Here is a 22,587-nt window from a genome sequence, read left to right as displayed (position 1 = left end):
CGTGGAGATAGGCTTTTTGGCGAAACTAAGACCACTTTTAAAGAGGTATGGTAGGATGTTGCGGAGCAATTAAATAGTGGTGGTCCACCAACCCGTACACCAGATGAATGGCGCAGAGTGTGGATTCATTTTTAAGCTAAAATGAAGAGAAAAATTAGCTAATAATAAGAACACAGCTACTACACCAACTTTTACACAATTTTTCCTCTGTGGGTTGAGCTATAACTTGTTATCGGCGATTATTTTCTATCGCTTTACGTAGTACAAATTTTAAATTTTGTCCCAGAGACGATTGACAACGCGACACGACTAGTGTCGCAGTACGGAATCGACCCAGCATGCGCCACAGACTCTACAGGTAGAAACACAATGAAATACGCCGCTTTGTTCACGCTCAGTTTCATGTAAAAGATTAAAGGCCAAGTGCTACCTAATTCAAATGTTGCCAAATTCTTTTGAATTAGGTAGTACTTGGCCTTTAGTATTTTACATGAAACTGAGCGTGAAAAAGCGGATTATTTCATTGTGTTACTACCTTACTATCTCCAATAGCTTTGCAATTACAACCCATCGAAGCCAGACCCAGAGTCGCATTAAGCAGAAAAATTAACTTACAAGCATAATATGCTGTTACAACAACAAAAACAGTTTTTGGTCATTTACTCATGAAGTATTTGGTATTGAAAATATGCAGCCCAATCATGAATATCAACTCCCCGTGAGTTTTCTCACTCTCTCCTTTAAGTTGCAACGGCAGAGAGGCAAAACTCACGGGGAGTTTACATTCACTATCGGACTGCGGATTTATATCGTTTTCCACGTTTTGTTATAGATCCCATAGAGCGGTAACTCGCCATTTCGGTATTTTTAAGACTTTAATGGGTTTCCCACCAAAATTGCTGGAATTTTGTCTTCGTTGGGGTATAAAGAATTCCCACGCAGAATGATGGTCGGTACAGGAGCATACTTTGATGTAGAACAGTACTTTCCGATTGTCGGTCTTGTCAGGATTTCAGCTACATTATCTCACTGAAATGGCTATTGTTATTTAGTATGCATTGGAGGTATTAATCATTCCAGCAAAGTATATTTCCACGATTTCATATAGAAACCCCATAAAACAAATAGTCGGGGGCCCAATTACATGATTCGATTCGATCGACAATTTGCTCGTGAATAAGTTTTCGACACGATAAAAAAACGGCATGACAAAACTCTATCGAAAACGTTCAAGCAATGTTATCGATTTTTCGATAGTAATACTATGTTTACATTTACGAAATCCACTCGATTTCAACTGTCAATTCCATTGCTCCAACGTCAAATGAAATCCAATCGATTTCAGATGAGTTTTCATTTGACGTATACACAAAGGAATTGACAGATGAAATCGAGTGGATTTCGTAAATGTAAACATAGTATAACCTGTAATCGATCAGGTAATCTTCAGGGAATATTACACTGTGCAACACTGGAAATGCAAACAACTTCATATGGGCATTTTCTGAAAGTACACATTGAGGCTACAAAAACCTTAATTGGGTTTTGTGTTCTTAGATCGGGTTTAGATTTTATGGCCTCATGTAAACCGACCTAAAATGAGCCTTTTCTCCAATGATCGGACCTTTATCTATGAAACTAATAAGAATTCTCCTTTGCAGTCTTCGGCAATATTGTAGCCATAAGGTAGTAGAACGTACGTGTCAAACAGATGAACTAGGAAAATTGGCATCTAGCTCATCAAATTCGATAAAATATAGAAAAGTTTACATAATTTCTAAAATTCCGGTCAGTAGCAACTAATCTGTTGGGAGTTGAACTAAGTAATCATTCTAAAAATATTCCAAATAATGTGACCATCAATTCTTCAGAACATTCTGAAACTCTAAAATGGTTATTTCACGTTGTTTAAGGGGTATTTCAGAACATACCTTTTTCAAAACTTATTTCAAACAATGTTCACACAAGCTGTTTATTCTCATGTTGGGGATTTCAATCAGTTATTGACATATTTACCAAATTGTTGTTGAATAATTTGATATAAACAAGGCGATAGAGGCATTTAACAACGATGCAATGTTCTAGAGAGTTGTGCATTACATTCCAGAGAATATTTTTTCAAGGGTAACATTAAGAAAAAATTTAACAGTTTGGGAGATACGCTGAGAAATATACACAAATTATAGAATTCTTATATATATTATAAAATTTGAGACAATAAGTGCAGTTTTTCGAGTTCACAAGTCCTCCAAATATTTTCTTCTTGCTCTTATCTACAAGTTTGCTGCAGATGTCAAAACAAGATTCGTACTGGTTTCAGAGATACAGCCCCCAATTTGTTTTAAAAAATCGATATTTAACCATGTTTAGATGAGGCCATAAAAACCGAACGCGATCTAAGAAAACAAAACCCAAATATGGTTTTTGCCTATTGGTCCTCTACTTTCATAAAATTATGGACAGAAGTTGTTTGCACGCGATAGCCTCAAAAATGTTGCACAGTGTTATGAAGGTAGACGCCAAAAAATGTGTTTATTTTAAAACAAAAACTAAAATCCAAAATTGTGAATGAAAAAATATAAATACTTGTTGAATAATACATTAAATAATAAAAACGGAATGAAGTAGTACTAAGAAAATTATCTATGTTTACAAAACTTTTTTGACATTGTTGTAACAGATTGCTAATACATCTACATACCTTAATAGTTCTCTCTCAAAATAAATGAGAGAGAATTTGGTATGGTTTTTTGGTTGGCCAATACATTTGCAACAAAATATTTGTTGAAAGTAAAATTAAGTATTTATACCCTATACCACAATGTGGAAAAGGGTATAATAAGTTTGTTTTCCCAAAAATTCATGTAACGCCGCGAAATATTCGTCGTAGACCCCTCATGTGGTATACCAAACTTCATATCTCGACGAGATAAAGCAATTTAGCGATGTGTGTCCGTCCGTCCGTCTGTCCGTCCATTAAAAATTGTAATCAAGCTAGAGGCCGCAATTATGGACCGATTGTCACGAAATTTAGTATGGAGGTCGGGTTTGGACCAGAATAGAACTGATTAGTTTTTGGCGATGATCGTGAAATGTTAAAGGGATGAAATGGACCAAAAACAAAATTTTTGCTCGATTTTGTAGCCGCTCTGTAGGTCGCAATAATAGTCCGATCGGCGCGAAATTTTAAACGTAGTTTTGGTTTGAGATGAAGAAGTAGCGTGCAAGTCAACGGTATGATCGGATAATATTTAGCGGGTTAAATTGATCAAAACTTTTGTGTGAAAATTGGTAAAATTTCTAATGCACATCTTATAACTTTATCCCAAGAAGACGCGTTTAGTGGTATAGGGTATCACATGGTCGGCCCCGTCCGACTATAGTCTGTTCTTACTTGTTTTTTTTGCAATTATTTATACATAGTTCATTGCTTCAAACATTACAAAATAAAAAGTTTTGATATGTTATACAACAAAAATTTTGAAAAAAATATGAAAATGTAAAATATAATTTTTTATAGTATGATTCAAATCATTTGCATATGTTCTGGCATGATTAAAAGTGAATAAAGTTTTGAAACTGATATCGGTCAGAAGTACTTCTTCGGGCGAGTCGTACGGAAGAAGCATGGACTCATGTCCCGGGTCAAAATTTTGAAAAGTAATGGAAATGTCTTCACATTTCAGTTGTCAATTTAATGGGTCGATTCCGTATTGCGACGCGAGTCATGTCGCGTCGTCAATCGTCTCTGCGACAAAATATCAAAATTGTACTACATAAAGCGATAGTCGTCGATAACAAGTTATCGGAATGTAGTGGAGTGTTTTTTGTTTTCATTTGAATAAATCAGAAAAAATATCAGAGCAAGTTGTACACAAAAGTCCCAGCAAACCAAATGTCTGATGTCCGACACGTCTGAACAATTTCAGAAGCAAAGTCGTTCAGATTTCGTTCCGATTTCTAAACGATTTTTCGGATAGGAAATAGTTCAGATTTTGTATCGATTTCGTTCCAATTTCGGACCGAATGTCGGAGTGAAATTTCCTTTCCGAATATCCCAAGGATTTTCTTCAGATTTCGTTACGAAATCGGATAGTCGATCCGATGTCGCTAAGACATTTCGTTCCGAAATTATGTCAACCACTTCATACAACTTTCGTTAAGATATCGTTACGATTTCGGCTCAGACATCGGAAGTATCGTCCGAATTTTGTTCCGATTTCGTTACGATGTCGGTCCGATTGGTTTGCTGGGGTTATAGTTTTCTAAAACGATAAGCCCATTGGAACTATTTTTAGATGATAGTGAAGAAAATATAGTTAACGTAGCATCTATCAGGCGACACCTAAGAGATAAATCGAATCCTTTAGAATTGCCATCAGTATTGTGAGTATGTTTGGTTTCCAACATTCATCAAAATAATTGTTAATTTTTTAGGTTTGAAGTCTATTTTCAGCTTCCAAAAGACGCAGTTATTTATATAGTAGAGACATTAAAAACGACTTCAAAAAACCCACAGATCAACAGCAATACAGCCGCTCCTTAAAGTGTGTGCTGCTTTAAGATTTTTTGCAGAAGGAAGTTTTCAAAAATCCCATGGCAATGACTTTAACCTCGGGATGGCTCAACCCACATTGTCAAAGGTATTAAGTGAAGTTCTGGAGTTAATAGAGGAAAAACTGTGTAAAATTTGGATTGTTTCCAAATTAACAGAAGAGGGAAAACATCAAAATAAAAACTATTTTTATTCAAGAACAAATTTCCAGGGCGTTGACCAAAGGAAGATGTTCGCCATTTATATCTGAATAGAAAAGTTTTTAGTTTAAACGTTTAGTTGGCAAGTATGTTGTCAATTTCAGCAGATTGTCCAATTTCACTGTTTTTATTATCCCATGTCTCTTCAATTCCGTAGATCGCACCTGCAGGATTTGAAACCATATTCATTTGCAGTATGTCTGCTACCGCAGACATCTGCATCGACGACAAAGATATTTCTTGTGATGGTCCATAGCTGTAATGTTCTTATTTTAAGATTTTTTTTCTTTTGTTTGGATTTAAAATGAGTCCATGTTGCTCCACAACATCCTTGCACACCTCATCAAAAGTGGCTTTAGTTTCGCCAAAAAGTCGGACTCCACGAGCTACGTTTCGATGGGCTTCCATTTTTTCAAGCAGCATTTCATTATTACCAATATAAGTACTGAAAAACCAAAAAAACGTATATAATATTAAATAAATTCACTTAAATAAATGAAAATGTTACCTACGTTTCATTTTTTCGTTTATATTCGTTTGCAAAAATGCACGGCGACAGCTAATTTGTTGTCGCCGGAAAATGAACTTTGTGGCGACAGAATTTGACGTCGTCGGGCTACTTTTGCCATACGTAATGGAAAAATTGCAAGTGGCAACGCGATACGACTCGCGTCGCAATACGGAATCGACCCAATAATTTCAGCTTATATAAATTGCCCAACTTAATAAGTTCCATAATTTCACTGAACTTATCATTTTAAAATAGTTTTTTTTTTGCAAATTGTGTTTTTTGTATTGAATACAGAGTTCACAAGTTTGAAAAAAAAACTGATCGATAACACGTTTATCGACCACCCAGTTGGGTTGACATCAATAATACTAAATTTCCGCTTTCATCCAAGATTTTAGATTAAAACTGTGTTTTCACAATTAAAAAACAATTTAGAAAAACCATGAAAAACGACAAATGTTAAATTCTCTTAAATTCTGTTTTGCTCACCATTGGTCTAGATTCATTTTAAAGCTACAATAACGAGAAAATTATGTAATAATGAGAATACCGTATCGTACCGTAACTACACCAACGTTTACACAATTTTCCTCTATTGACTGCAACACTTCACAGATACCACTGACAATGTGGGTTGAGCCATATCGAGGTAAAAGCCATAGTTATGGGATCTTTGAAAACTTCCATCTGCAAAAAAAAACCGTAATGCAGCACATTTTAAGGAGTGGCTGCATGGCTGTTGACCTACGGCTTTTTAATGTAATTGTTAATGCCTCTACTATATAAAGAACAGCATCTTAAGCCGAAGATAACATTTAAACATTTCGATGATTGCTGGAAACAAAACATCTACTCAGAATACTGATGCAATTCTAAAGGATTCGATTTTCCTCTTAAATGTCTTCTTATAGATGCTACGTTAAGTATATCTCCTCTATCATCAAAAAATGGTTCCACTGAGATTATAATTTTAGAAAAATATTCCTGCTGTTTACAATTTGTTCAGATTTTTTTCCTTTCTTCAAATCTAAACAAAAAAACGCTCCGCTACATCGCCGATTATTTTCTATCGATTTACGTAATACAAATTTTAAATTTTGTCGCAGAGACGACTGGCAACGCGACACGACTTGTGTCGCAATACGGAATCGACCCATTTATAGGTGCACGAGCACTAACTGAAACAACGCAACGTTTCGGAAGTAAGCCTATTTGTGATGTTGTCCGATTTTGTTTTAGAGGATCAATTGGACCAACAATTTATCTCGCCATGTACAGTCTGTCGCAAAAGTTAGTATACACCGTTGAAACCAAAATGTATTAGGGATAAATATCACTATAGCTTATTGAAAACAACAAACAATTAGTTTTATTTGATAGACAACAAGGTTGTCTTCCGTAATAACAATTAAAAGTGCGCAATATTTGCATACATTAGCAAATGTACGGTTCGAATCCCAAAAAGACCAAAATTTATGTCGCAAAAGTTAGTATACAACGGAGAATCCTCCTGGAACTGTGTAAAAAATTCTTGATATTTTTGAACAAAATGAAACTAAATCTGTACCTAAGATCATAAAGAGCATATTAATTGGTTTTAGTGGCAGTTATAGTACTTATAGTAACAAGTCCAACGTACACTGGATCGTAAAATCCACAAAAATTGGTCATCTACAAATATAACTGTAGTGACAAAATTCCGGATGTTATGTCTTGTTTATGAATTTTAAAGCCATGAAATGCTCAGAAAGGCTCTAAAGTTTCAATATGGGATGATCTTGATCGAGTTTCGACTTGTCCCTTTTGAAGAAACGGGAATTTCTTGAAGGAAACCCATACGTTTGAGGCCGTTGTCCTCTTGAAACATGTAATAATCCTTAATCCTTACTCAAAAGGACTTTCCTTTTCAGTTAATTTTCTCACAAATTATGTCCCTTTTCACATTCCCACCAAAAATAAATAGTAGGAGAACCTCAAGTTCTGGTGTAAGCTCTACAGTGATACTCCACCACCACAGAAGGATATGATAGCTAATTTAAAATTTTAATACAGAGCTGTCTCTGCTGTTATAACGCATGGATTGTGCAAAAACGTTCTGAAAAGCTGTGTTCGCTTCACTTAGGACCAAAATACAATTAAATGGATCAGTTAGAAGTAGTTCATTAGACATTAGTAGTAAATTATACACTAGGGATACGAGAAGCATGTCCGATACTGCTGAAAGGCCGGTAGGACAGTATAACTGTAGGGCTTACAACGGACCTTGAGGTTCTCCTACTATTTACTTTTGGTGGGAATATGAAAAGGGGCAACATTTGTGAGAAAATTGACTAAAAAGGAAAGTCCTTATGTGTAAGGATTAAGGATTATTACATGTTTCAAAAGGACAATGGCATCAATAGTGTGGATTTCCTTCAAGAAATTTCGGTTTTTTCAAACAGGACAAGTCGAAACTCGATCAAGATCACCCCAAATTGAAACTTCAGAGCTTTTCTGAGCATTTCATGGCTTTAGAATTCATAAACAGGACATAACACTCGGAATTTTGTCACTACAGTTGTTGTATTTGTAGATGACCAATTATTGTGGATTTTACGATCCAGTGTACGTTGGACTTGTCACTATAAGTACTATAACTGCCATTAAAACCAATTAATATACTCTTTATGATCTTAAGTACTGATTTAGTTTCATTTTGTTCAAAAATATCAAGAATTTTTTACACAGTTCCACGAGGATTCTCCGTTGTATACTAACTTTTGCGACATAAATTTTGGCCTTTTTGGGATTCGAACCGTACATTTGCTAATGTATGCAAATATTGCGCACTTTTAATTGTTATTACGGAAGACAACCTTCCTGTTTATCCAATAAAACTAATTGTTTGTTGTTTTCACTAAGTTATAGTGATATTTATCCCTAATACATTTTGGTTTCAACGGTGTATACTAATTTTTGCGACAGACTGTATATGAACAAATCTTTCCGCTCACCTTTTCCGATCGCCACTTTTCCAATAAAAATCACATACATACACTTGCAGTTTAACTTCTTCTTTAAAGATTTATTGTTAACGTTTCTTTTGTTGTGTGTGTTTTGAAATACATTTTATGTTTTTGATTACAAACGAAATATTGTGTTGCTGTTGTTGTGTTCTAATATAATCAGATGAACTTGATTCAAATAAATTGTTGTTGTTGTTGCAGTCTCACCAGAGTAATATCGCCGAATTAATTAAATGTGTATGAGAGAGAACAAAGAAGGAAGAAATCTAGAGTATAAGAAAAAGAAATAATTAACCGCCATTTAAAGAACCGATGGAACGAAACAATGATGTAATAATATATCCTTGTTGTTTTCTTCATTTGTTGCTGTAGTTGTTTGTTGCTCATCTCTTTCTCCTTGGTCCGAGAGTTTTAAAGAAATATTAAAATTATTATATAAAAATAAAAGAAAATCGTAACAGAGACCCTGCTCAATTCATCCATGCCATCACACAAAACGATGCTGTTGCTGTTCTTTGTGGATCGTGAATAAAATAAAACAAAACGAAAAGTTCTAAATGTTGTTTAGTTCCGAGTTCTATGAAACGAAATTTGTCTTTGTAGTAATACAAATTAAATAAAAAACCATATTTGGTACTGAATTGACCGATATAAAAAAGTGTACCTTCCTTCTCTCACTAATCAACTGATGAATTTAATTCTGTGACCCCAAACCATTGATGTGTTCGCATCCGTTAGAATGTAACCACATTTTAAAGAGGACAAGATACGTTATCCTCTGTGTGTGTGTCTTTAAAAAGGCAACACCTTAGATAGTGCTCTTTCACTTGAGCTCATGTTGCCTTAGGCCACAATTTTCAATTGTATAATTTCCAGGCATTTGTATAGGTCTGCCAGGCATCATTATACGTTTTTTTTGAAAAGGAGTTTTTAGTTGTACAGGGTCATTGAATTTAGCTTCAATTTTCTTTATGTGTTGTTAACAAAACTTCTAAATGTTATTGTAGTCTTCTCTTGGTTTTTTTCTTTAGCAAAAAAGCTCGCAGGCACACAAATATACATAGGTCCTCTCTTTGAAAGCTGGGCTAACTCCCAAAAACACTGCCAACAACAGTACAAGAAGTATCATTGGAATTTTTCACCGAGTATTGTGGCAATTACGATGGCCAAGAGTTGTGTGTGTGATTCTAACATGGGCTCAATATGATTAACTTCGTGCGGTTTCCGCTAGCGTCGTCATATTTGCTGTTGCTCCTCCGAAGGGAACGGCAACAACTGGTTCGGTGTCCTCAAATCCGGAATGTTGTTGTTACAGTGTCGTTGTACTGTTGTCTCCTGTTGTGGTATAGAAATGTGTAACCTCGTTTCTTGCTGTACCTCTTCTTGTGGTGGTTGCGCTTGCTTGGTTGGTGTTCGTTTTCCCCTTTCAAAAGTTATTCACTTTGAATATTGTCATTATTTAGAGTTGTTGTAATTTTTGTTTGTTGTGATTGTTTTGTTTTCTAGGTTTCATCATCATCATCGTCGTCGTCATCTGTTGTTGCTTTTAATATTTCTTTCTGCTGTCGTTGCTTCTACTGCACGTTATACGTGGCTGTAGATCACCAACCTGTCTTGCTGTCTATCAATAGGGCTGTGAGAATTGGCTCTGCGAATTAAGTCCTAAATTTAAGCGATCATTGTTAAGTGCATCCTGCAAAAAAGAGATAATATAAAAAGTACAATTCAGGAATTCTTTTTTAGATTAGATTACTCACAGTTCCGAAACCGACATCTTGCGATAGGATACCGTCCATTTGCGATATCTGACCAAAATCTTGTGAAAGTTCTGGTTGTTGTGACAAGCCGGTAAAAACATTCTGACTCATTTGCTGAGACATGTTCTTTTGGGTCAAAATTGCAGCAGAATTTTGTGAAGATTGTGTCGAAACGGCTGCATTAGAGGCCAAGGAGTTCGATGCAGTTGCATTGCTGGCAGCGGCATTAGCGCCTCCTCTACCCTTGCCTGGAGCTTTATTGGCAATATTTTTGTTGGAATTATTACTACCACTTTGGATGGCTGAGCCAATAGCACCAACACCGCCGCCACTACTGCTACCAGCTCTTCTTCCTTGCTTAGCTGCCGCCTGTATAGCTTGCTGATGTTGATTGTAAAAACGTGGCGGTATGTTACTCATGTTCATAAACATACCGACTGGCACGGGCATATTATTCATGGCTGCTTGAGCTCTCTCGGTAGATATGTAGGAAATCGAGTCGTGTTGGAAGTTATGCCATTGCTGATTGTTGGGGCCATTGTTTAGACCAGTGTTTGTCATTTGATTCATGTTGTGGCGTTGCGAACCGGGAGCACCAAAGCCTCCACCAATTGCACCACCACCACCACCTTGAGGATTCATAAAACTGTTCAAATGCGAGGTATTATTAAGTCCTCCTATATTTTGCAAGTGTGACGTGTTGCCAAATCCAAATGCAGAATTGTTGCCGCCTATTAAGTTATTGCCAAAGTTGTAGCCGTAGTTATTGGAGCTGGTGGTGCCAGTATAACCAAATTGTCCCGAACGATCGTAGAAAGAGCCCGGTATTATGGCTTCCCGAGCATCTGCCATCATGGTACTCATGAAATGTGCTCCCATGTTAAGGGTATTTACAAGTTTCTTGGGCTTTTGGAATTGAATCATGGACTCCCTCAAGTTGTTCAATGAGCCCTCAACCAAAACTTTACGATCTTTATAGAAGTTCAGTAGGTGATTCCACAATGGCTGCTTCGAAAGAATCTTGGGATTGCCAACAATAATGGTGCCATATTTGGAACGTGTTAGGGCCACATTCAAACGTCTTGGATCACTGAGGAAACCAATACCTTGTTTTTCATTGGATCGTACACAGGACATAATGATGATGTCCTTTTCGCGACCTTGGAAGGCATCTACACTGGCAATTTCAATTTCTTGATATAGCTTAGAATGCAAACTGCCCTGGTACTGCATGTACTGGACCAAGTATGCTCTCTGACCTTCGTATGGTGTTATAATGCCAATCTGCTCAGGCTTTACTCCGGCCTTCAAGAAGCGTGTGGTAATTTTCTCAACATTTGCTGCTTCGGTACGATTGAGATAGGAAGTGCCCGAACCGGCAATTTCCTCTTGACCCTGGGTTACCAAGAAGAACATTGGCCTGTCTGGCTGAGGCCAAGGGAAATCGATTTTCAGTTTTCGATCTTCGGCACATACACCATTCTGCAGCGAACCTTCGTAGAAGAAGTTAGAGGGAAACTGAGACAGCTCAGGGTGCATACGGTATTGGACTTCCAGACGGAATGGACGTATACCCAGGACCACTAAACGTTCGAACAAACTTTGCGAGAGACCAGCACGAGCTGCTTTCTTGCACATGACAACAGGACCCAACTGGCAATGATCACCAACCAAAATAAGCTGCTTGGCACCTAACACCACAGGCACCATGCATTCCGGTTCAGTGGATTGCATAGATTCGTCAATGAGTATGGAGGTAAATTTAATGCGCTGCAGACGGGCATCTCCAGCACCTACACATGTGCAACATATTACATCGGCAGCTTCGAGCAGTTGATTTTCTGCTGCTCGCTTCAAGGTTCTATAACGCTTTTCATCGGCCGAAGATAATTCACCCGTTTCGTCCTTCAATTGTTGCAGTTTTTTCAACTCAATGTTGGTCTCCATGTTTCTAATCTGGTTGTGGAGAGCCAGGAAATTTACAGGGCTATCAATGGCTTCTCGAGACTTGGCACAGACACGCACCACCTTCAGATTGGTGCGATGGATTTTCTCGGTCAATTGATCGACGGCAGTATTACTGGGAGCACATACCAATACGGTGCCACCATGTTGTTTCACCAACTGATAGACAATTGTGGCAGATGTAACGGTCTTTCCCGTACCCGGTGGACCTTGGATAAGACTCAAAGGCCTTTGCAATGCATGCTTTACGGCATAGACCTGAGAACGATTTAGGTCCGGTAAGTTAGGGGCACTATATAGCTTAGGTGGAGGACCACGGAATACAATTTCATCGGAGCCGTCATGACGTCCATGTCCCAACAGGCGTGAGTAAATATAATTGGACACTGAATTACGATCGAGAGCAAATAGTTTAAGGGCCCGACGCATGCGATCGAATGAAGTACATTTCCAAATAAAGTCGACGGCAAAGTTTGAAGTACATTGAATGGGTGCCTTGGCGGAAGACTTTAGTTCGAGACCAACATCTTCACCAAAATTGTCAGGCACTTTAATGACATGTCCAATGGATTCCCATGGTTTGTGTAGCTCACCTACATAACGCAACCGTAGCTCATCTCCATGCATCAATTTCATGTCAGAATCAGTTTTGGCCAAGGTGAAATAGGCAATGGTCTTTTTGTTGAGACCCACATCCCATCGCACCTCTATACCCTCTTGTGTTTGCGACTCTTTTAACTTCTTATCATACTCTGCCTCCAGGCTAACTAATGGGGCAAATATTTTCTCATATTGATAGCCATCTTCGTAGCGCAACAAAACCTGTGAGGGTTCCGTATCTATACCAGGTTTTTCTAAATCTTGGAAAGTTGCCTCAATATTATCCTTCCACAATTCCTCCAATTTATTGATTTGAGCTGCAGAAATTTGTCGGGCTCTCAGCTGTTCTTGTTCCGTTGGCACCTTCACCAACCATGGCAAAAAGGAACGATCCGATATCAAAGGTTTCCACTGATCCTGATCCCAATTCATATCCTTTAAGGAATTTTGGGCTGCGCAAGGTTGACGACATAGCAATACCACAACCGAGTCTGCCTTGGCCGGTATAAAGCCCAAAACAAAAACATTACGCACACCACATGAGTAACATTCCAAGACAGTTTCTCCCAATGGACCTTCCGAATGTAACGTGACTTCACGATGTTTTGCTCTAACCAAATGGTTTACAATATGCGAACCAGATGTACTGCCTCGGCCATTACAAAACCATTTTTTACAATTGTTACACATTACCACGGTACCGGGATCGTGAATGCCGCAATATTTGCATGCATGCTGCGGTAATACATCGACAGGGCACAAAGCTGTATCTTCGTCTTCTTCTTCGAATTGCAGATCTGTTGAACCGTTAGTGGTGCCCAATTTTGTTTGCAAATCTAATTTGCGTCCAAATGTCTGTTGGATATAAAGAAAAAGCATTATTTTTACTATGGGTCTGTAGAAATAAAAAAATAAACGAATAAATAAAAAAATGACTGTGATGTATTGTGACGTCGTACACTATTTCTATGATTCGTATTTATATTTCTTAGAATGTGCCTTAACCAGGTGTAAACAAAAATACACGAGAAATGTTTAATCGCGCAAATGTTGTAATTTTTATTGCCGAATTACCAACTTGTTTAATTTCCATTTTTTTTTTAAAGGGCAACCCATGCGCACCATTTATAGCTCTTGAAATTCAACAACGAATACGCTATATACTTTCCCTTTATATAGGTATAAGTTGGTTGGAATTTAAGACTTTGTTCGAATTCAACACCAAATACGCGGTTGAGAGGCCTTCGGTCTTTGTATAATGAACATATAGGGTAAGTGCACCTAATGTCGGCATGTACCAGTAGTCGGCACCTTTTGAATTTGAACTCAAATAACTAAAAAGTCGGCATGGGGTTATAAACATTGATTTTTATCGATTATCTTTAGCTAAAAATTATAAAAAATAATAAAAAAATACTTTAGAGGTTAATTAATAAAAAATAGTTTCAATTTGAAAGGAACTTTAGCGATTTTAAGCAATATTAGCCATAATTTGAAGTACGTACGTTGTGGGGTGCCGACAACTGGGTAATAGATGCCGACTACTGGTACGAACTAATTTATTTAAACAATATGTTTAAATTTCCTTATTTTTTGAAGTAAAATCCGTAGAAATGTATATAATAAACTAGAAATGTATAAATAACTAATGCTTAAGCTATTGTTCTTTCAAATATTTAAGAAAAAATGTAAAATATGCATTTTTTATTATTTAAATATAACATGCCGACTACTGGATCATATCATGCCGACTATTGGGTAATGGTGCCGACTACTGGTGAAAAAGCAGTATTTCACTAAAATTGTATTTTTTTCATGTTGAACAGAAATAATCAAAAAAATTGTTTATATAATCTAAAACTACACAAAATAACGAATCATAACAACTTAAATTCAATTTGATTGGATATTTAGACTCGGAATTACATACGGCTAAAGATACGAGAATCCTTAAAGTGCCGACCACTGGTGCACTTACCCTACCAACAATTCCCCATACTGCATTGTTTGTCTTTTAAAACATTGAAGGTTCATATCATGGGACATATGGAGTTCCGCAACATAAATATGTATGTGTAGAGTGATTAAACTGGACATAAGCCAACATATATCATTACCAAGGCTATGTAACCAAGTTTTTAGCCAAAAGGTATAGCGTTGCAATCAAAAATCTTAAGCGAACCAACTCTAAAGGGTTTGTGGTAAACTAGATTCTAGCCAAAATTCATAGCGTTGTAACCAAAAATCTTAAGCGACTGGACCGGTGAAATCATGGATATTCCAATTGTTATGATTACTATTGTGGAGAGTGTTTCCCTATCACACTACAATGAAATTTCAACCTACCTGAGATGAAATACCGCCACTGCCAGCTCCTAGACCACATTCCAGTTGTGAAGCTTGCGTTTGCGAGGCCAATGTTAGATCACGATAATCAAAATCAGATGCCTGTGTTCCACCACCAATCAAATCATTCTCTTCGGTATCCAAAAAGGTTAAGGTTTGTGAACTCGGTCCGTAAGCAGCGTCCACCGACATCTTGGTTACGTTGGTTGTGTTTATCCTTTATTGATTGGAATATACAAAAAGCAGAATAAATAGAATACTGGCAAGGTACAATATTCTTTTTATATTGAAATACGCAACAAACTTATTTCTTTCTGCCGTGCAAGTAAATGTGGACGACGAGATGATGTTGTTGTTTTTTGTATTTCTTGTTATCGCGTCAACACGCTTTTTTGATTTTTCTTTTTTTGTTCCACGACAACGTTGATACTTTTTTTGGTGGAAAAGTTTTACTTCCTTTGTTACCTTTAAAATTGATTGTTGTTCTATTCCTTTTTCTCGTTACACACTCTCTATGAGACGCAAATAATTGTTAAAACCTTAAATTAGTTGTGAAATTTGCGTTATTTTCTTTTCGCATTATTCGTGGACGACTTAATGCGCGAAATAATTCTCTTTTTCTTCTAGTCTTTCTTCGCCTAATGTCATGGCACAATTATCAAGGTAGATGAATTGCTGCAACAAAAAGTTAAATGTCAAAATGTCCAAACAAAGGGAAAAATTAAAATTCACATAGTTATACAAAGTTGGCTTTAATAGATCGAAAGTATTAGTTATGGTGTTTAAATGATAAAGAATAATAAAGAAGTTCTTTATTTTGTAGCCTAATTTGCGAAAATTTTCCGCATGACAGTTCATGTTCAAGAAGCTGGGTGTATACATCTACCTTGATTATATGTCATGAATAATGTGTCATACACACTATCCATTTTCAATGACAGTTTTTTGTTTTTGAATCAAAATGTCGTGGATGACAGCTAATGCCTTGTTCATACTAGCGGTGATTCGCTCTCTATTCGTTGTTCGAACACAAATTACGATATATTTACTTCATTTCCCGTACAAAATTTTGAGAACGAAGAACGATTTTTGTACGTTGTTCAATTTAAATTATTCTACGAACGAAGAAAATATTAGTCCATCTCTAACAAATGAGAGTATTTATCGAAAAAATGAGAGAAGTTATTGGAAAAAATAAATATGACAACCCAAAATAGAAAATAAAAGCTGTGTTCCTTTACTTACCTGAGGTTACCATTTTTACCATTTTTAACCTGCAAAGCGTTCCTTAGCCCAAAAAGTGGTAAAACTGGAAGCAATTTTTAAGAGAGTGAAAAATTGGAAAATAAAAAACGAATTGAAAAATACCTACTATTGGAAGAAAAAATAGAAAACATGATTAAAAATTGTTCAGTTTCATACACAATACATATTCGAAGGAAAGATAATTCTTTTTCTTGTAGATTTCATATCATATAACCTTAAATGCCATAAATATCCATTTAAAACAGTTAACAAAAAATAATATAAAATAACTTTCGTGTAGTATGAACGGGTTAGTTCGTGTACGTAATTGTGTGAGCGAACAACATAATCCAAACGCCGGTATGAACATGGCATAATGTTTTGTTTACATTTATGAAATGATTTCATTGAAATCCCAGCAAAAAAGTGTGGAAGTAGTGCAAAGCAGAGTTATGATTTCAATACATCTTTCGATGCAGTCCACACGGAGTTATGAAAAATGCACTCCGCTCGATACATTTTAGAAGCACTCGCTTATAGATCCCTAGCCAAGCAAGCCAATTTTTTGATCCCTACAGTCGCAGTCTGTTTTCTGAACACAAGAAAGAGTGTCTAAAATTATAAGAATTTGTTTAAAAAATAAAGAAATACAAACTAAAGTTACGAACATTGCTGTAATTCACGAGAAGCAAATTATTTTTGAAGTGGAGTTGGAGCATGGTTTAATAAGAAAGGTTAGCCAAAGCTTTATGTCAATTTAAATTTTTTCATTCGAGTATGCCTAAAACTTCAAAACAATATAAACAAACTGTGTATGTGTGTGTGGTGTTTGAATAATATGCCAAACAATTTTAAAAACAATCGAATTCAATGATTTTTTAAATTGTTTTTAGACCATTTGTATGGAAGTAACTGGTGAGATATGAATTGAAACAATCAGTCTATCATATTCACAACTCGATTATGTGGAGAAAACTTAACTCTTCATTCATTTTTTGCGTTTTTTATAAAATGCTCAAAAAATGAATTGTAAACAAACCCACTTGTTGCTTTTATTTTGAAGTTTTAGGAATTCAAGAAAAACAAGGGTTCTATAGATTTTTTTCATTTAAATCTACCTCTTTACTTATACTATGAGTTGGAGTTTTTTTTTGGAAATCTGAACTGGAGCAGGAGGAAAAATGAAAAACCATTTTGTTGTTGAAGCAAAATCAGTTGCGGTGTCATAAAATGCAGAAAAGAGGAGTAAACACAGCTACGATTAAATTTAATGGAGCATTTTCATAATTTGTGTTAATGTAATAAAGTTAATATGTGTTATACTATGTTTACATTTACGAAATCCACTCGATTTCATCTGTCAATTCCTTTGTGTATACGTCTGAGCAATGGAATTGACAGTTGAAATCGAGTGGATTTCGTAAATGTAAACATAGTGTTAATGTAATAAAGTTAATACATATTCTTTTTTTACACAAATAAGAAATGTATTTTATTTATTTTGGGATATTTGCAATGGCTTGCATTTTATAGCATCTTCAGACTGCATTTAAATTCAATCCAAAACACTACATCAAAGGCTGTGATTTGGATCGAAAATGGAGTGCAACCTAGCTGTGTGCCGTGGAAGCAAAATGGAGTGCATCCTAGATGCGCGCTCTCTTGTAAAATTCATAGGAAAAGATGTACTCCAGCGGCAATTGTTCTAGTGATTTAACTGCATCCGCGGATGCAAACTTTTTGCTGGGATCCACTCGATTTCAACTGTCAACTCCTTTGCGTATACATCAAATGAAAACTCATCTGAAATCCATTGGATTTCACCTTCCCAGCAAAAACCAGCAAGAAATTAGCTGAATTGCCAGAACAAAACCATTTGTCCACCAATAGAGGAACCAAAGGAAGCGAAAATGTTGTATTTTGTTAGAAATAAACAAGAAAATGACCCAAAAAACGTTTTTTCAACTTTGCAAATTTGTTTTCCAAAAAAGAAAACAATTACGCTTGCTATTTCAACAATAAAATTGGTTTCAATTTGCACAAACATAAATCACCGAATAATTAAAAACCGACGATTGCTTGTTTTCAGGAAGAAGTCCAGCAAAAAATTTTGGAAGTTGTGCATGCAGTCCACACGGAGTTATGAAAAAACACCCCGTTGGATACATATTATAAAGATCCCTTCAAACAAGCCAGGTTTTTAAGCCCTACCCGTCATCATTTTTCCAAAAACAAAAATGAGTGTATAACTTTCTACGAATTTTTTATAAATTAAAGAAATAAAAACTAAAGTTGCGAACGTTTTTTGCGGTAATTCACGAGACGGGAATTTTTAATGGGGTGGAGTTAGTCCATGTTGAAAGCGGAACTAGTGATGGGAAGGCAACATAAAAAACCTTCAGGACGATGAAGCAAAATCAGATGCGCTTAGATTAAATGGAGAACGGAGGAAGTAAGCTCAAATGTGATTGCATTTAATGGAACCTTTTTTATTTGTGTTTATATAATAAAGTTCTTTGTATTCTTGTTTTACACAAATAATAATAGGCCTGTTCGATAACTTCGCAAGTAAAAAGTATTTGGAAGTACTTGCCATGGTTTAATAAGAAAGGTTAGCTAAAGCTTTCTGTCAATTTAAATTTTTTCTTTCGACTGTTCCTAAAACGTCAAAACAATATACACAATATGTGTATGTGTGTGTGCTGTTTGAATAATATGCCAAACAATTTTAAAAACAATCGAATTCAATGATTTTTAAAATTGATTTTAGAACATTTGTATGGAAGAAATTTATCACCTTTGTATTGAAACAAACATTTGATCATATCCACAACTCGATTATGTGGAAAAACCTTGACACTTCATTCATTTTTCGCGTTTTTATAAAGTGCTCAAAAATGGTATTGTAAGCAAACCCACTTGTTGCTTTTGTGTTTACTTATTTTGACGTTTTAGGAATTCAGGAAAAACAAGGGTTCTATAGATTGTTTTCATTTAAATCTACCTCTTTACTTATACCATGGTACTTGCAACTAATTCTCATTTCTCTTTTACTGAAGAAGTTTGTTATCGCGTTTGCTAGAAGAATTTTGTTCAGCAAGAATTTGCAAACTCCGTAAACTGTCAAAATGTCTCTCTCGAATCGCTCTCTTTTGCTGGATTTTTCTGTTAACAGACGTCTTTTAGCAACAATTGGTCAAATTGTTACAAATTTTAGGGTAACCAGACACACCTATTCTACCATGAGCTCTGTTCCTTTACGTGCAAGAATCTTCAAGTTTTACCACTTTTTACTCGAAAAGCGTTCCTTTACTTTTGAGACCATACAATTCATATGGGAGCAGTTTACAACTTTTTATACTTTTGCCGGTTTTACCATTTTCACAAGTAAAGGAACAGACCAATGGTATTAACCATTAAGCGGGGTACACACCATCTGTTTTGACTGTCGATTTTTCGGAAATATCGATAATTGCCAAACTGTTCAGCAACCACAAAATATTTTGTGGTTGCCTGATGACTGACAAAAATGAACGGCCACACTGGCAAGCAACCGATTATTTGAGCAAAACTGACAGTCAAAACTGATCGGTGTACCCCGCTTTACAGCTAAAAATCGTGTATTCGATAATTCAAAAGTCGATAATTGACGTATCAAGAAATTATCGGTTCATACATTCATGGTTCTATGATTTCTAAAAACATTTCATGTTTACAGCAACATTTCATGTTTCGATCTATAGATCCCATCCACGGAGCTATTCAAAGATGTCAATATTAGCCCTGTTCCTTTACGTTCAAGAATCTTCAAGTTTTACAACTTTTTACTCGAAAAGCGTTCCTTTACTTCAGACACAATACAATTCATATGGGAGCAATTTTCAACTTTTACTACTTTTGCCGGTTTTACCATTTTCAGAAGTAAAGGAACAGACCAATTATAAGATAGGAAATGTCAATTGTGAAAAATTAACTGTAGAGGGAGTTAACCTCTGTTGCTACGACATCATAGCAACATTCTGTTAAACGAAAACTGTTACTCATTGGAATATTGACAAGAAAAACATTAAAACTCAAGTTTGACGGCATTCGCTTTTGATTTTTTCATTGAATGAACAATAAAAAAAGAAAAGAAATAAATTTCAGCCACAAAACTCGACGTTAATGTTTTCTGCCGCGAGAAATGGGAATCAAAAACGATTGGCATTGCTGTTATCAATTCCAGTGTGTTGTGTAGCCATCTGTAACCAAAATGTGGAACTATTAGCATATGTTTTTGGAATATGCATATGTTCGAGTCTTTATTGCTATACGTCTTTGAGCTATTCAAAGACGTAAATAAACTAATAGCTTATTTAGACTAGCCATAAATCCTCGACTGGATTTAATAAATCCAGTACAAATCTCATTGCATTTAGATATATATTTTGGAGGATTTAAATGGCAGTCAGCTGGTTTTTGTTCATAGCACAATTACCAAGGTAGATGCATCAGCCCATCTGAACGAATGTGAAACGTCAAAAGAATTTTTTGAAAATTGAATTCGTCTCAAAAAACATACGTCAAATTACAAATGTTTTGTTTAATACTGAAAATGTTAGCACATTATGCTACTAATGCTAACTAAAGAGCAAATAAAGAATTATTTTATCGCAGTTTGCCCATCTAAAATAAATAAAGGAATTATTATATCGTTTAGACATCATAACTATTAGTCTTTGTTGATTAAAATCAACTTTGTACATCAAAACAAATTTAATTTTTCCGCCTTGTTTACAAATTTTTACATTTTAAATTATTTTTAGTGTAGCAATTCACCGATGCATCTACCTTGTTTCTTGTGCCAGCTTGCAACTTTTTGTATTTTCTAGCAACATGTTGCAAAAACAGAGTTGTATACGAGGATTTATGCCAGATTTAAAACAAATCCACTCAATAGGAGGATATATTTTTGTATGGGAAATCTGGTAGATTTTGGCTGGATTTAGCAAATAAAACCTGATAATGCGCTAAATCCGGCTAATGGTGTCATATCTAATATGCCATTTAGATATGACACCATTAGCCGGATTTAGCCCATTATCAGGTTTTATTTGCTAAATCCAGCCAAAATCTACCAGATTTCCCATACAAAAATAAATCCTCCTATTGAGTGGATTTGTTTTAAATCTGGCATAAATCCTCGTATACAACTCTGTTTTTTGCAACATGTTGCTAGAAAAAACAAAAAGTTGCAAGCTGGCACAAGAAACAAGGTAGATGCATCGGTGAATTGCTACACTAAAAATAATTTAAAATGTAAAAATTTGTAAACAAGGCGGAAAAATTAAATTTGTTTTGATGTACAAAGTTGATTTTAATCAACCAAGACTAATATTTATGATGTCTAAACGATAAAATAATTCGTTTATTTATTTTATATGGGCAAACTGCGATAAAATAATTCTTTATTTGCTCTTTAGTTAGCATTAGTAGCATAATGTGCTAACATTTTCAGTATAAGAGAATAAATTTTCAATTTAAATTCAATTTAAAAAAATTCGTTTGACGTTTCAAATTCGTTCAGATGGGCTGATGCATCTACCTTGGTAATTGTGCTATGAACAAAAATCAGCTGACTGCCATTTAAATCCTTCAAAATGTATATCTAAATGCAATGAGATTTGTACTGGATTTATTAAATCCAGTCGAGGATTTATGGCTAATCTAAATGAGCTATAAATGGCATATAAGATGGGAAAAGTCTATTGTGAAAAATTAACGGTAGGTGGAGTTAACCTTTGTTGTTACGATATCATAACAACATTCTGTTAAACGAAAACTGTTATTCATTGGAATATTGAAAAGAACGAAATTTAAACTCGTCTTTAGCAATATTGTAGCCCTAAACTAGTAGAACTTAAACTTTTGAACAGACCACTTAAGAAAAACTCCATCTAGGACATCAAAATGTATAAAATATAGAAAATTTTACGCAATTGCTGAAATTCTGGTCAATATCGCTAAACTATTGGGTGTTGAACCAAGTAAGCTTTTGCAAAAATCTTCCAAATAAAGTTCTCAACAATTCTTCAGAACATTCTAAAATGCTTACTTCATGTTGTTTCAGCGGTATTTTGCATCATATTTCAAACTAGGGGCACACCAACAGTTTATTCTCGCATTTCGGATTTCACTACATTATTGACATTTTTATTAAATCGCTGTTGAAAAATTTACTGAAAACAACGGGATAGAGGCATTTTACAACAATAACATGTTCTTAAGAGTTGTGTATTACATTCCAGGAAATATTTTTCCAAAAGAAAATATTCAGAAAAAAATAACGGTGCGAAATGTATAAAAATTATGGCATTTTTGCATATATTTTGAAATTTGAGGCACTAAATGTAGTTTTTCGAGT

General features: G+C 35.4%; 1 protein-coding gene across 1 annotated transcript; it reads right to left on the bottom strand.

Annotated features, from left to right (window-relative positions):
- Window positions 1-8,303: 8,303 nt before the first annotated feature.
- Upf1 (Upf1 RNA helicase) lies at window positions 8,304-15,609 on the bottom strand. The gene is made up of 4 exons (XM_073978067.1): window positions 15,405-15,609; window positions 14,940-15,156; window positions 10,029-13,448; window positions 8,304-9,964 (listed from the first exon to the last, which is right to left on the bottom strand). The coding sequence occupies exons 2-4, from the start codon at window positions 15,129-15,131 to the stop codon at window positions 9,896-9,898; spliced, it is 3,681 nt and encodes a 1,226-aa protein (XP_073834168.1). The 5' UTR covers window positions 15,132-15,156; window positions 15,405-15,609; the 3' UTR covers window positions 8,304-9,895.
- Window positions 15,610-22,587: the final 6,978 nt, after the last annotated feature.

The sequence above is a fragment of the Musca autumnalis genome, unplaced genomic scaffold, assembly GCF_047663935.1.
Source record: "Musca autumnalis isolate F117 unplaced genomic scaffold, ASM4766393v1 scaffold_3, whole genome shotgun sequence".
Taxonomy (NCBI): domain Eukaryota; kingdom Metazoa; phylum Arthropoda; class Insecta; order Diptera; family Muscidae; genus Musca; species Musca autumnalis.
This window is presented reverse-complemented; position numbering and strand designations above follow the sequence as displayed.

Excerpts from the sequence above, each read along its gene's own strand:
- Upf1 (XM_073978067.1), bottom strand. The coding sequence starts at position 15,131 with ATGTCGGTGGACGCTGCTTACGGACCGAGTTCACAAACCTTAACCTTT. Across the intron at positions 13,449-14,939 it reads GTGGCGGTATTTCATCTCAG|ACATTTGGACGCAAATTAGA; the intron begins GTAGGTTGAAAT and ends TATATCCAACAG. Across the intron at positions 9,965-10,028 it reads AAGATGTCGGTTTCGGAACT|GATGCACTTAACAATGATCG; the intron begins GTGAGTAATCTA and ends TCTTTTTTGCAG.